This window comes from Pleurodeles waltl, chromosome 9, assembly GCF_031143425.1.
Source record: "Pleurodeles waltl isolate 20211129_DDA chromosome 9, aPleWal1.hap1.20221129, whole genome shotgun sequence".
NCBI lineage: Eukaryota > Metazoa > Chordata > Amphibia > Caudata > Salamandridae > Pleurodeles > Pleurodeles waltl.
Genome location: NC_090448.1, coordinates 26,073,775 through 26,088,811, shown reverse-complemented (window position 1 = coordinate 26,088,811; position 15,037 = coordinate 26,073,775). Strand labels below are relative to the sequence as shown.

The 15,037-nt window shown below is 42.3% G+C and overlaps 1 protein-coding gene across 3 annotated transcripts in view; it reads right to left on the bottom strand.

Moving 5' to 3' along the window:
* Nucleotides 1–2,924: 2,924 nt before the first annotated feature.
* Nucleotides 2,925–15,037, bottom strand: part of LOC138258874 (uncharacterized) — an 89,801-nt gene continuing 77,688 nt past the window's right edge. For all 3 annotated transcript variants that reach the window (XM_069206175.1, XM_069206176.1, XM_069206174.1), the window contains one exon: nt 2,925–7,748. In XM_069206175.1, coding sequence (XP_069062276.1) covers nt 7,099–7,748 — 650 coding nt within the window. In that variant the 3' untranslated portion in view covers nt 2,925–7,098. The remainder of the gene's footprint in view (nt 7,749–15,037) is intronic.

Here is a 15,037-nt window from a genome sequence, read left to right as displayed (position 1 = left end):
AGGGTCGGAATGAGGCCCTATGTTTGTTTACCAGCTATGCTAAGGTTAGGGGTGTGTAAGTTGTGAAGCTGTCATTTTTTTAAACCTTCACCCAGTTATTTTACACTATTTTACATTTGTGTGAGAATCGTGTTGGTGTCAAAGAAATAACCTGTGTGTATTTGTCATTGTGGATTGAAAAACTCTTGAAAAGGTAAACTCCCCGAAAAGTCTCCAAACAATTTCCACGTTAATTGGGTTCACACTGAAAACATTTTCATAGTCCTATGAGAATTATGGGTAAAATTCAAAGGGACATATTTATGACAATGGGGGACTTTTTTTGATGTTCTGGCGGCGCAGGCCTCTCTACCATATTTCTAAGGCCACGCACAGCCACTTTGTGTGGCTTTTCATAGCCTCATAGAGTAAGGCGAAGCAGTGCAAGTCGCTGTGCTGCCTTACTCTGTGCCACGGAGGCGTTCCAGGGGCGTTGCAACGGGCTTTCTAGACTTACCTAATGACGTAAATGTGGGGCAGTGCCAAAACCTTACGCCTTCCCAGAGTAGGCGTAACGTGGAGGAATAGTTTCATTTCTCCTTTTTGTTCCTCTTTCCATGTGTGCTGCACTATGCAGCACGCACAGAACGAGGAAGACGCCTCCAAAGATTGCTTTTGTGTAGGAAGGTGCGCATTCCTGCACAAAAACAATCCTGCATGCAACGCAGGCACCCGTGCACCATGGTTGGCGCTGGCAGGCAATTGTTCACCAGCGCAGGGGGGAAGGACAGGAATGCACCGTATTTCATAGATATGGTGCATTCCTGCTCTTTTACGTTGGCGTAGGGCAGCGTAGCAAGAAGGCTTGCAGCGCTGCCCTACGCCAATTCCCCATAAATAAGCCACTAAATGTATGAAAGCTACACAAGTGAAAAAATGCACTTACCATAACTGACATATTCTATTAAACGTAAGATGGGAATGACCAGAGAAAGGGAGCCAGAGAGGACATATTTATGTCTTTGAGTTACGATAGATGGCACAAATTGTTTTTACAAAGAAGCATCTGTTAGACATGTCATTGAGAGTTCATAGTGTGTACACTGACCATAACCTGAAACCTATGGTTAGGACAACACATGGTAAGTGCAAGATCTCTATGTTTTTTCAAAGACATGAAAGCAGGGTCAGACAGACGTGGGCAGAAAACAGGCCTGGGCACCAAAATAAAAGTGGCCTCATTACTGAATCAGTTCGCTTCAAGTGACACACTTTTGCAAATATGGGTATTTTTCAATTTGGAAAGAAAGTATAAATGTGTTTTGCAAGCCAAGCTGCAGGAGATAAAATGCATGTGTGTATGCTTCAGGCAGTGTTGATGTTAATATCAGGGAAATCAACAGTAAAAACGACCCGTTGGACCATAAAACAGGCACCCAAACAGCCAAAAAACAGCCAACAAACAAACTAGCCTTTTGGCACTGCTAGAGTGCCCTAGTGGCCAGTCTGACCCTCATAAAAGTCTCACTATGCTTAGACACTCTAACAATAGGGACTTGCTGCATTTGTTCATTTGATTCCAATTTAACTAACACTACAAACTTGATAATTAAAAAATAGCAATAAAATAGTCTGCAAAAGCAGCTGCAGAATTCTCATATAAAATGTTTTTAAGGGAAATATCTCAGAGAAGTAGGAAATTTCATCTAAAGACCAAATTATGCAAAGATGACAAAGTTCTTTAAATTCTGAAGTTACAGAGTTTGTCCCTTTTGCAAAACTTTGTATACATCTCTCTTTGCAACTTGATTAAATGGGAACAAGTACATAAAATATTGCTGTATTGTGGCAGAGCTGCATTCTATTCAATCACTGATAGGGGGAGTTTCAGGGTGGGCTTCTTCCGTGGCTTTTTTGCAATTTGCAGTCGGTTCTTGCCAGATCTCATGGTCTGAATCTTGGGTTCTACTGGCGAGCTTTCAGAGTTGTTTGAGATAACGATTTAATTATTTTAACTCTTAACTCCTCAATCTTCATTTAATTTCTCTGTATTACAATATTAATTTCTTTATTTTATTCAGAATGTATTTACCATGTAATTTGGCAAAATTGTTATGGTCTTAATCAACTGAAACATGAACTCTTCAATCTACATTTAATCTCTTTGCATTACAATCTTAATTTTCCTTCTTTTCTTCAGAATGTTTTTACCATGTAATTTGGCGAAATTGTTATGGTTGTAATAAACTGAAACAATAAATAAACATTTACATTTACACTGGTAGCAGTCAATCACTTGAGGGGAATTGCATTAAGTAATTTTTATTGCTGAGTGTTGCAGTAAAACATGCCTATGATTCTCTCTGCAGCGTGAGCTTTTTGAGTGCCAATGGGGCGTCTATAAATGAACCCGATGAGAGGCCTATATGCTCTATGCATAGTATGTTGGTTTATATCTACACAAATTATGGAAGTTCCCAACATATGCTGAAAAAGTACTAGAATATTTTAATCTACCAACTAGCACCTATTAAATTTATGAGAAAAATGAAAACTGCATCAATATTAAATGAAAATTCAAAACTCAAAAATTACTTGTTCATTTAGGACCAAATGTACGTAGCTTCTTCTTGGTCACAAACAGCCCGATTCACAGAAAAAAAGCATTTTCCAATGTACAAACCCATTTTTGCGATTCCGTAATCTATTTAATAAATCACAAAATGGGTTTGCTAGTCGCTATTAGAAAGGGGTGTGCCGAGGACGTCCCTTCTTAATAGCAAGTCGCATTTGTATGTATGATTGTTTTGTGACTGTAAATGCTGTTGCAAAACAATCACAGTTACCACCAATTTCAAATCAGTGGTAATCCATTCGCAAATGGGAAGGGGGCCCCAAAACACCCCTTGTGAATGTGGGCGCCAACATTTTTTTTTTTTTTGGTAATGAATTCTATTTTCCTTTAAAGAAAGCGGGCTGCATTAAAAAAAAAAAAAACATTTTTTAAAAAGCAGTCACAGTCATGTAGGTCTGCTTACCACAGAAGGACACCATCCCTGTGAGTGCGGCCATTACAAAATGGGTTGCTAATTGCGACCTTCCTCATGAATATTAACGAGGCAGGTCCTTTGTGACCCATTTGGGAATTGCTAACAGTGTCTGAGACAGTGTTGCCCATCAAGTTTTGTGACTCGCAAATTGCAAGTCGCTAAATCTCGCAAATTGTGAGTCGCAAAACCTGACCTTTGTACACCTGGCCCTTAGTCCTTAACATACTTGGAGAACTTGTGTTTCATAATGTGTTCACTTTTCTAAAATATTAATTAAAATGCAATCAAGCCTACTCATCCAAGAAGTGAGTCTTTGTTAAACCACAGAATCTTCTTTTACTAAAACTCATGGGTGCATTGCCCCGTCTCCCTTGCGCCAACCTGATCTTGAGATGCAGTCTAGGACCAGAAAAGGCAATCAGAGCATGATTTGACCATTTTAGGGATGCACCACAGGTGTTCAACAAGTGTATGCACTTACGTTTTGCATCCCGTGGCACTCCTGTGTTACCCTAGTGGCTGCACATGCTGGGTCTGGTGACTTAGTGGACTAATCCGTCCACTGTAGGGGCCTGTGTTAAACCTCATGATCCCAGGTTCACAGCCCGGCGGGTCCACTCAGCCTTTCATTCTTCTGAGGTCAATAAAATGAGTTCCGTTGGGTGACAATAAAAATCTGTTATTCAGCGCCAAGATACCCTTCTGGGTGAATGTACGCTTTAGAAATACACGTTATGTTACATACTTGTGAGGCACGTAGTGCAATAGTGGGGGGGCTCTCTGGCACTTTTCCAGAGAGATGATTTGGTGACATTATGACAGGTGTGGAAGACTGCCTGGAGAAAAAGAACTAAAAGCTCCCAGTGGTTGCAAGGGGGAAAATAAATACAAGCTATGATGAACTCCTTAGTCCAGCACCCAGTCATAACAGGAGGGCCACTTCTCTAAATTAAAAATGTTAATTCCAGGGAAATATTGACTAGTTAACCCATGAGTAGTAGCAATGTAGAAAGAAGAAATGGAGTGATATATTAGTACAATGGTTTTTGGACTATTCTGGATCCACCTTGTAAATGCACTTTGTTTGCTTAACAAGATGAAAAAAGAATTTTACATGCCCTGAAGAAGGTCATGTAAATCACGTTTCACCGGAGTGCTGTGTCGCCTTTTTTTTTTTTTTTTTACAGATTGTCCGCTACCAACTGTTATGTTTTGAAAAAGATTTGGGCTTCTGACATTCAGATGGTGACTTTGGAGGGCACATATTATGGTTATGAACTGACAGATCAAGGGCCACATGTACTATCTACTGTTTGCAACGAGTAAATATTTTTACGAACGATCTATGCACCACTAAGTCAGTTCTTAAAAAACAGACTCAGATTTGGTTGCAATCCAACCTACCTAATTAACATTCGTCAGGTATATCGCAAACTGAGACTCAATACGATTGGCCACAATCACAGGGATAGTTGCCTGCAAAGGTCAGCAGCTTACCATGTAGGTGATTGTTTTTTAATAAAGTAAACTTTTGTTTTTCAAATGCAGCCGATTTTCCACAAAGGAAATGGGGTGGTGTTTTAAAAAACTGTTTTTTTTACAATGGTCTCTTGGACTATAAAACACCCCTTCAAGATACCAAAGTTTTAACCATTCAAAATCCCATTTTAGGATTCAGAAAAACTTCTTTTGACTCATAAAAAGACCTTAGTATATAGGAAAACACAATTTAATTGCTGCAAATTCCAAATTATATAATTTGGAACCATTAAATAGAGACACTTAAACACGGAGGCCCTCATTACGAGTTTGGCATGTGGCAGAGGCCACCTGCCAAACTCACAATGCCACCTGACCACCATAGTGGCCAGTACACCGCCGGCCCTATTACGAATTCACCCCAGGGCCTTAACATTGACGCCGGCTCGTAATTGAGCCGACGGCAATGTGGCGGTGCGGCGGGTGCAGCAGCACTTGTCGCGCTTCCCACTGCCCGTAATTCAGGCAGTGGAAAGCGCGACGGGGCTCTCCATGGGGCCCTTGCACTGCCCATGCCAAGTGCAAGTGGCCTCCATGGAGCCACCAGCACCCCATTTCCTCCAGCCTTTGCATGGTGGAGCTACTGCCCTGCAAAGGCTGGCAGAAAGGGAACTCGTAATCCCCAGGCAGTGCTGCAAGCAGAGCTGCCCTGGCGGATTGAGACCAGATTTTTGAGGGCAAGTGCCAGTGTATGTAAATCTAGGTAGTAGTTTTGTGCTTTTCCCCATGCCTATGCTTTGATGGGGTTGGCATCCCCTACAGCAGTTGACACTACTCATGCGGTGCACACTTTTTGTACTGGGAACCCCAAGGATCAGGGCAGAACCCATTTTGCTAACAATGTAATGCACTGTCCCAATGAGGCAGAGCCCGGTACAGACTGGGACAGTCTTACCAATTAAGGCTCAACTTGTGGAACAACAGTGTTGTTTCAAATACACATCAGGAACACAAAGCAGCTGCACCAGGAGTTTGATTTGTATGTTACGATCTGGAGGTGAAAGTACCAGTAATGTGTATTACGGACATTTGCATCACTTTGTGGTCACCTTTGTGGACTGGACACTTTTATGAAGGGTGTTTACTATTCTACCCATGTTTTAGAGTGTGGGTGTCTTCATAAATCATCAACAATCGGACAACAATAGACTACAAATCTAGAATTCCACTAAGGGTCTTAAATGGCAAATGCTTGGCAGCCAGTGGAGAATTGGTGCAAAGGTTCTGATGACAAGTGTAAAACCAACAGAGATATTTCCAACTATGTAAGGCAGGTGACATTACAGACCCATTGAACTATTGTAACTTTGACAATACGTAAGTTACAATCTTGCCAGAGTGTAAGTTACAAAATCATTGACAAAATGTTTCTACTCACACAGGGAGGATTTAGGTCAGTGCAAAGAAACAGGGTACTTGGTTATGACATATAAAGCACAACTACCTGTGATTTTCAAGTCCAAACATATATTTTGTGTGGATGTGCATTGTTAGGACATTTAGTTTTATTTCAATGACAACTTTTGTACTTAATTTAAGTTTTTCCCTTGACATCCCTCTTTTTCTTACACATTCACTGTAAAAATGAGTGCACTTCCTCGCCCTCTGGGCACCTGCATCCTTCAGGTGTTAATCGCATGTGCGGAAAAGTGTGGCTGTCGAATCTGCACTTGTTTATGAAAGTCCAGTTGGGTACAGCTGGATTGTGGTTCTTCCCATTTGTACAGTAATTCATCAATTACTCCACTGACAAATGCCTTGGGAATGTCACTTGTATAAAGGAGGCTGAATGGTACTTGCATCTAAGTTTAGCACGTGTGAGAAAATTACTTGAACATATTTTGCATACTTCGCATTCTTACACCTTTAAGAATCTTGCTCAGCTTACACAAGTGTAAGTTTGATCATTGTCCAACCATGAGTATAGGTTACACCTGGAGAGAACCTTTAGAAGCAGTACTGATACTTGCAAAACACATCACTGTTTACAAGGCAATTCCCTGAACAGTTAGGGAGAAATTGTAAGACTTTTGGCACAGAGACCCTACACTCTGAGAGACATAAATTTAAGGGAAGCAGATGCAGCTGGCTTAGGGTTGGGAGATGGCCCTCTAAACCATAGATATGGTGGAGTAAACATCTCTGTCAGCCATGCTGTGGGCTGTTCACCCAATTTTGCATTTTATCATCATGTAAGCAGCGGCTGTCTCACTCTCAGCCACTTCTGGTTCTTTGTTGGTAGGAACCGCAGGTGGAAAAGTCTGTGGTGGCTGTTTCCTTGCTGGCATGTTGCTGCAAAGGTAGCCTTCCATCCCTGTAAATGCGGGAGAGAACTTCAGAGCTGGGGTGGACAGGACACCCACCATCTTTTTTACAAGATGTCCTATTCCAGCTAACCTCTATGTCACCTGCATGTAACCATACCTTGCTGTAGAGGAAGACATACACTTCTCGATGCAAAAGGAAGATCTTCTGGAATCAGCTGCCACCTGTCTATCCGCCATCCATGAAAAACTTTGAGACACACAAATTAGAGCTTAAGGAGTCTAAGTTTTTTAAAAGTTTCTTGGTGATGGATGTCATCTGAAGGCAAAGGTGAACTTCCGGAAGCAGTTGTGGAGGAAGAACCAGAACCTTGACAGTCACGGTGAAGGTGTTTTGTGGTCGGTGCCCCTGCCTCTTCCACCTCTGCCTGGTTAGGGAGGACTTCAGGAGAGCTGGTTGTGCTGCAATTGGTCTGGTTCCTTTTCAGCAGGCCCAGCTTCTGCAGGGCTTTTTCTCTGGGTGATGTGTGAACTCCTGGGAATGCAAGGGCCTGCTTGGAAGGAGATGAGGGCTCACTAGTTTTGGCTTCTTCTTCCAGTGACGAGGCGGTGGCATGCTGAGTGACAAACCGGGCCCTTAGCTCCTGTACATTGACTCCGGACCTCATGATGGTATCAAATTTTCGCAGATAACCTGGGTGTAAATTGACTAATTTATTCAAGCCCTCTTGAGCGGTACTGGCTGTTTCCCCCATAGAACCCTCTGAGTGAGACTTAGGCAGGTTCAGTTTGGGTTCATTTGGCACCTGCATTGTTGGATCTACTGCCACATCACTCTTCCCTGATGCTGTCTGTGTTTTTCCATGTATTGTCTGTCTGCTGACATCACTGGAGCTGTCACCTTTTTGTTTCACATCTGCAGAAACAATACAGTTCAAAATGTCAGTACTGGTTTGAGAACCAGAGAGTAAGCAATCACTTACACATGCAATAAATTTGACCTTGCCTTTCCCAAATGCAGCATCAGCAAAGATTTATTAGTCGTGGGTTTCGGAGACGGCTGGCTAAGGTTGTACTCTGGTAAATGACTGTGCTACTCAATACTGAGGCCATGAAAATTGTGGGACAAGAATATCATGGACAAAATATTGAAGATGAAAAAATCAAATGGTAAGTGCATATAGGGAAGTATAGAGTTACCATTCTTAATTCCACATCTATGTAGCTTGAAGATATGTATATATGTCGTCAAGGTACATATACGTGGAATTAGGGATAGAAAGTCTGTACTTACTTACTTTTCAATAGTTTGGATTCAATATTTTGTCCTTGATATTTCCCTCCCTCGATATTCCTGTTTCGATATTCAGGTTTCACCCCATCCGGTATTCCCACTTGCTCGAGCCCCTCTCTTCTAAGACCAACAGGTGACAGACTCAAATGAGAGAGGAGCCAGGAAACTGCACCATGTTCACCTCTGCACAATAGGGTTCTCCTGGTCCTTTCTCTGAAACCTGGGAAGGATGGGGAAAGCATGATTGGAAGGAGGACAGAAAAAGGATAGAGTAAACAAGAGTCTACCAGAGGATGTCTACTTTTAAAAAACACACTAACCAATCAAGTTGTATAGCCGGCTGACACCAGCAGCATTACCACAGACAAGAAAAAGCAGTAGTCAATGTGTTTCTATTTTATTTATTTGCATTTTTTTAACCAATGCTATCATATTTCCTTTGTTTATTTAGAGAAAGACATTTACAGAACAATATTTGTTGACTTTATTAACATTCGACCAACTAAAGATAGCCGTGAACTCTTAATGTTATCTCAACTTGTCCTGGTCAGTCTGCCGGTGTCATTATTTAACCACTTGAAGACACCATTAGAAAACCATTTCTTTTCATCGGCAAGAAGTTATATGATATTACACTTATCTTTTAAGCTTGGCCCTAACCTGAGGCAAGATCAATTTCAAGGTGGGATGCTTCATTCACAAACCACTGCCTCTTAACACTCCATCCTTCCTCACTGACCTGCTCAACATCTCTGGCGGTAAGTAGACCTGGGCGAAGTTTGTGGAGTTCTGTTAAGCAGAACTCTGTGAAGTGCCAAAAAAACTCTGCCGTGCTACACAGAGCTCCGTGGGTGGCAAAGTTTGGGTAAGTCACGCTGTTCGTGCTGATTTTCAGCGCATCACGCAGAGCGCCAGATGGTGCTAACTTCTTTCTGCCACTCGAGTGGATTTTCTACTCGAACTGCAGCTTCCTCAATGTGAGCGGCAGCTTTCTCATTGCGAGCAGTTGGGCCTACCATGACTGCTTGCGTTCAGACATCTCAATCGCGCTCGTAAACTTAGAGATTTCTCTTGCTCGCAAACTTAAAGTTGGTGAGCGAGAGAAAAAACTCTGCTTACCTTTGCAGAGTTTTTCGACATTCTGCACAGAGTGGGGAAAGCTCTGCAAAGTTCGCCGACAGAGCAGAATTCTTTGCCACCCCTAGTGGTAAGTGACATTCGTGCAGAAAGAATGCACGACTTTTGACTTGCCCTCATTTCAGAACACACAATGCTCAACACCATTTATTCTTAGATGCAGCTAACAGCTTCTGGAACTCATTACTCAGCAATTTAGGAATGAGGGCCTGATTTAGAGTTTGGCAGACAGGTTACTCTGTCACAAACATGACTGATAACCTGCACGCTGTATTACGATTCCCATACGATATAATGGGATCGTAAAACGGCGGATGGGATAACCGTCAGTTTTAGATCAGCTGCACCAGGCACCACTGCCGGCCGGAGCCATAAAATACTTTCACATATTACTTCAAAGGATCATACAATGGGTTCCTGTTCCAGGGGTGGGTTCTAGAAGGGTCTGTTGTGTTACGTGCCAGGGGCACAACTATAACTCTGGGTTATACAAAAGGCCCTTGAATATATCATGCCTCAAAATATCTGCTGGAGACAGCATGAAAGGTGGGGTGAAATACTTGAATTAATCTCAGCCACTGGTGATCTGGCAGACATTCCATTTCAGCATTTTGCAACTATTAAGTAATTTATTGCATAGACTCAAATACATTAGAGTGAACCATGATCTGACATTTGTCCCAATTTAACTTTTTTGACAGACTAATAAGCTCAACATAAACCATATTTAGTTGTAGTAAAAATGTAGCCTAGAGTGCTTCCCCTCTGTTTGGACCTGGCCTGGTAGGCAGGACCCAGAGCTGCTTTAAGGCATGGGTAAAGTGGGCTCTCTCCCAGGGCCCCAGCTCTCGTACCCCCCCCCTTGATGGAGCCAGCTCTAGTCTACAGAGCCTAACTCTGATGACCTTCAATAATTCTTAAACAGATTGGTTTAAACACCATTTCCCTTTAACACATTTTTAATGCAGTGATGTGTGAGAGTCTATCAGGCATTTTGCAGAGAAATGTGTTTATGATTCATGCAACATCCATGAAAAGTTTCTTTTAGATCAACACAGGACCTCACATGTAAGAAATGGGAGGGGGTCGCAGAGATTATTTGCAGTAATATTAGTGAGCGGCTGCTGTGTCACAATATTGAAAACAGGTCTGAATATTAGATGGAAACACATTTAGAATTTGGCCCAGTGCGCCTGTGCACTGTCAGTGACCTGGCCCAGGAGGGCAGGAAAGAGCTGAAACTGGATCATACATTCAAAGCTGCTCCGAACAGGGCCCCCCAAAATAACCGAGGCTGGTTTGCATATGGCTGGTGTCTGCACAGAGAGGCATAGTGGGCAATAAAACTATGGCTCGTAATGTAGCTCGAGTGACTGGTAAATGTTGAGATTCATTCAAGCATTCCATCCATCTCTTTGGTTTTTTTTCTCATTGTTTCTATGTGTGTCATTTGTGTAGTTTTTTCCTCTGTGTTTCCCTCCGTGTCACCTGGCAACCAGTCAAGCAGTGTGATTGTTTGCTGTGTGATGTGCACACTTGTTACAGTGGCAAGGCGTGTCAGTGGGCCGAGTGAAAGAAAGGTCTGGTGAGATCCATGCATGTGGGGTTGGAACGAGGGGATGGGCAGCAGATAAGCAGAGCTAACATCCACTGTGCAAATAGTCCCTTTCACTTCCTGCCTTGCAGACCAGGTGTCCTTCCTTGTGTACACGCTGCTGCTTTGCAATACACAGTTCACAAAACAGAAGAGCAGGTGTGGCTGTCGAACACAGAAAGATTACACTCCTCAGTGCTTAATTTGTAAAGGAAAAACTTGCCAGTGTCCAAAGCTTTCCTTTGAAACACGCAGCAGCTGCAATTAAATGTGCGATCACGGAATACTGAGGCAGCGTAATCCTGAAGCCATTTCGGGCCTCTTTAATCCATTTACAGCCACTCCCTGCCCCTTCAGCTCACACTTGCAGCTTTCTGCTTTTCCCAATTTGTGACGCTTTTTCCTGTTTCTCTTCCTCTGTCTTTCCCATATGTGTCTTTTTCTCACAGTGATGCTTGACACAAAAAAATAAGTGCCGACCGCCAAAAATAAGCACTGGAAACCGCTGGCTCAAATTAAGCACTGCATTCGCCCAGACTAGAGGTAATGTGGCACCTTGGGACAAGAGGTTTGCAGGTTAAAGAGCCCCATGACTTCTGTTGGTATTCATTAACCCCCCACCCTACTTCCTGCCAGGGCTCCTTCCACCCTATTATCTGCTGTACTAGATAGATAGGTAAACGAAAGGGTCAAAGGGTAAAACGTACGTTATAGTTAATAATTGTAATATATTACTTAACCACAAAAAAAAAAACTTAGAAAGTCACTGAAAAAAAATAAAAAGGGACGTTATAGTTAGGTAGGAATATCAGTTAAAACAGACCGTTTTAAACAAACAAAACCACTGAAATTCATTGTGTATAGTTATCTCAACTAACTATAACTCATGATCAAAAGTAACTATAACTCGCGCCCACCATGCAGAGTGTTGTCAACAAACATGTCATTTCAGTTGTTGCAGTGCTGCTATCAGTGATGTCATAGAACATGTCACGGGTGATGCAATAAGGGAGGCAATTAGCAGTGCATGCCCCCTACCCTTTTAAATGAATGGCTCCAGGGGCAGGGGTGTTCTGGGCTGTCCCTGGCCCTGATAAAGGCTCAGGTGCTGGTGAGGGGGCACTCATCTCCCTTTATTAAAATGTGGCTTCAGAGGTTGAGATCCCTGGTGCCAGAAAAGGTCTCGAGAAGGGAGGTGCATGCCCCTCCTTGCCCACCCCAGGGGTGTTTATTTAAAAAATGTTTTAGAGAGGATTCGCTGCCGCACTGCAAATTCATGGAATAATTACAAAAAAATGATTTTGCTGAGGGGTGGGGAAGTTCCTCTGAGACACCCTCTCCCCCACCCCCACCACCTGGCCTAGTGAGGGCAGGGTATCCCTACCCTGCTTTCTTATATGAAAGCAGGGTAGGGGACTGAGTCCAAGGGAGCTAAAATGGCTGCCACTACATCTTTGTTCATATGGTGGCAGCCAATCAGATCTTATCTTAAGATCTTTTGGCTCCGTGGATCCTCTGCAGTGTGAAATATCTATATTTTTTTAACAATAATATCTCTAAAACTGCTGACTAGAATTACAGCAAATCACAACAACACTTTTTGAACCAAGATGTTGCTTTCTGCCAAATTTGATGTACTTCAGTTCAGCAGTTTTTGTGGTATTGCTATTCATTTTTGTATGGAAAACTGAATGGGGAAATACATTTTGGAACCCCTTTTTTTGCGGGCTCCCGCTTTATGGATCACCCCGAAACGTTCCCGGAAGGAACTGAGGCAGATGAGACTTTATTTTTAGGAAGGTTTTGTGAAGACTCTCCAAACAGAGCTTAAGCTATAGGGAAACCATTGTATAGAAACATGGTCCTAAAATAATTACCCAGTGGCGATTGCCACTGTGTGGTCATAGTTAGGTCAGCTGTTCCATAGGAAAAGATTTTTTGTGTTGCTAATAACTTTGGCCTCGTTTGGCGAATCTCCATGAAAAGTTCAGAAAAGGTGCAATTGTTTTACTAGTGTACGCATGGAAAGTTTTGGAAGGATGTGTCAAGCGGGAAACGAGAAAAAAGGGGGATACCAAAACGCAAAATCCCCATGCATTTTCTATAGACTTCTTTAGACAGGCCTATAGCAAAAACTGCAAAGCGGAATTACACCAAATTTGGAAGAAAGCTAGATCTTGGTCTCCAGATTGTGTTTTTGTGATTTGGTGTGAATCCATTCAGTAGCTTTTGTGAAATTAAGGGTAAAAATAATTGCATAGCTGGACGGTTGGTTCCACAAGATTCTCGAGAGACTCTTACCAGATTGCCAATTTCAATTCAATTCAATCAATCTTTATTCGGTTCATGACATAAATAAGCCATAAAAGCCCATCATCTTAATACAATTCATCATAATAAAAGTAAAAAGGATGATAAATTATTTGAATCCCCTTTCCCAATTAATGATAGCTCCACTAGGTTATGTCATAAAATGTTATAATCATCATCTTTAAATAGATTACTTCTGGATAAAATATAGATTGTAAGGTTAAAACCTTTCTCGTTCTCACAAGTTAATTAACACATTAAAAAGCAAAGTTTCTGAGAGCTTAAAGTAAAATTAACATATACATAGTGATAATAAAAGTGATATCAGGGTTCTACAGTCCTTTCCTTATTCCTATTACATTTGCAAAACATTTTCCTAAGGCATGATTAACCGTAATGTCATTCATGCGCATCAAGAATTGGAATGCCTTTTGATAGTCCTTCACATAAAAACAAAGGCTTCAAATATTTTATTTCCGCATTCTAGATAAAATTTACAGAACAGAGTTACATGGAGTGCTGATTGTTTCGAAAAGTTATCACATGGTCATTTGACATCATTTGGGGCCCAATCTGCACCACGCAGGAAGGCTACCAGGCGATGTATTATGAAAAATCAGAATCTTGTCAAAAGAAATCTATGATGAACATTTCCAGCCCTTCTGAGATAACTCCGTGATCCTGGGTGACTTATGATATGATATGTAAGTCATCACAGTACTTTAGTCTGGTTGCCCTCAAACTCCTATCCCAAACATACTGCTGTAGGGCAGTTTTCGAGAATTCTAAAACTGGTTGCCCTCAAACTCCTATCCCAAACATACTGCTGTAGGGCAGTTTTAGAGAATTGTACAATATTTTATGGCATCTCCCACAAGTTCCTGTCCTTATCATCTAAATATCGTAGGCTATTTTTAATGTAAAACTGCCAGGGTATTTTATAAACTTGGTCCATTGCCATACAATCCCCGAGTATTTCTTGAGTGAAATGAGCCTCTGGTTTTGACCAAACCAAACACCATAATAGCAATGGATTGACATCTATAATGTCTGAAATGGAGTGGAGACCCAATTCCATATGTGCGATACTTCCAGTGGTTGAGCGTGGTACCGCCAGCAGCCTTCTCAAACATTTTACCTCCTGCCTTTGCAAAATGTTGTTGTCCCCTAATCCCCAAACTCCTGCACCAAATGTTGCGGCAGATACCATCTTGGCTTTATAGAGTGTCAGCATTTCTTGTATCGGTTTGGTGCCTAATTTACCAGCAAATCTAAAAACCCTCTTGTAATTCCTTGACTCTTGTGGGAACGCCAATTTAAAAATGAAGCATTCTGGTTGGTCCAGGCAGCTGTATCTCCCTTGGGCCATCTCGCTCCTGTGGGAGTCAGACTCCTGCAGGAGCATGGGATCTAATTGGCTGCCAGCAACATGAGAAAATGTTGCTGGCAGCCATTACAGGACTCTAGGACTTAGTCCTGTCTCCTTAATATGTTTATACAAAACAATATAAGGTGGCAGGGTAGGGGTAACCTGACCCCGTAGGCCCCATGGGGGGGACCCAAAGGAACTCCTCCTTAGGGCAAAAATGAAAAAAATGGCACAAACTGCTGTGATCCCACAAGACTCCCGTGGGATTGTTAAAAACAAAGAAATTAAATGATGGCCGGGCCTGCTTTATTTGAGTAATGTGAGGGACACACAGCCCCCCTCCCCTAGCCTTTACAGAGTCCACCCCGGGCCGAAAATGCCATATAAAGTGGGAGGAGGGATACATGGTCCCCTTCCCCGAGACATCAGAGGCCCTAGGGAGCCCACCCCAAAAACATTATATATGGGGAGGGGGGATGCGCTTCACCTCTCCCCGAGCTA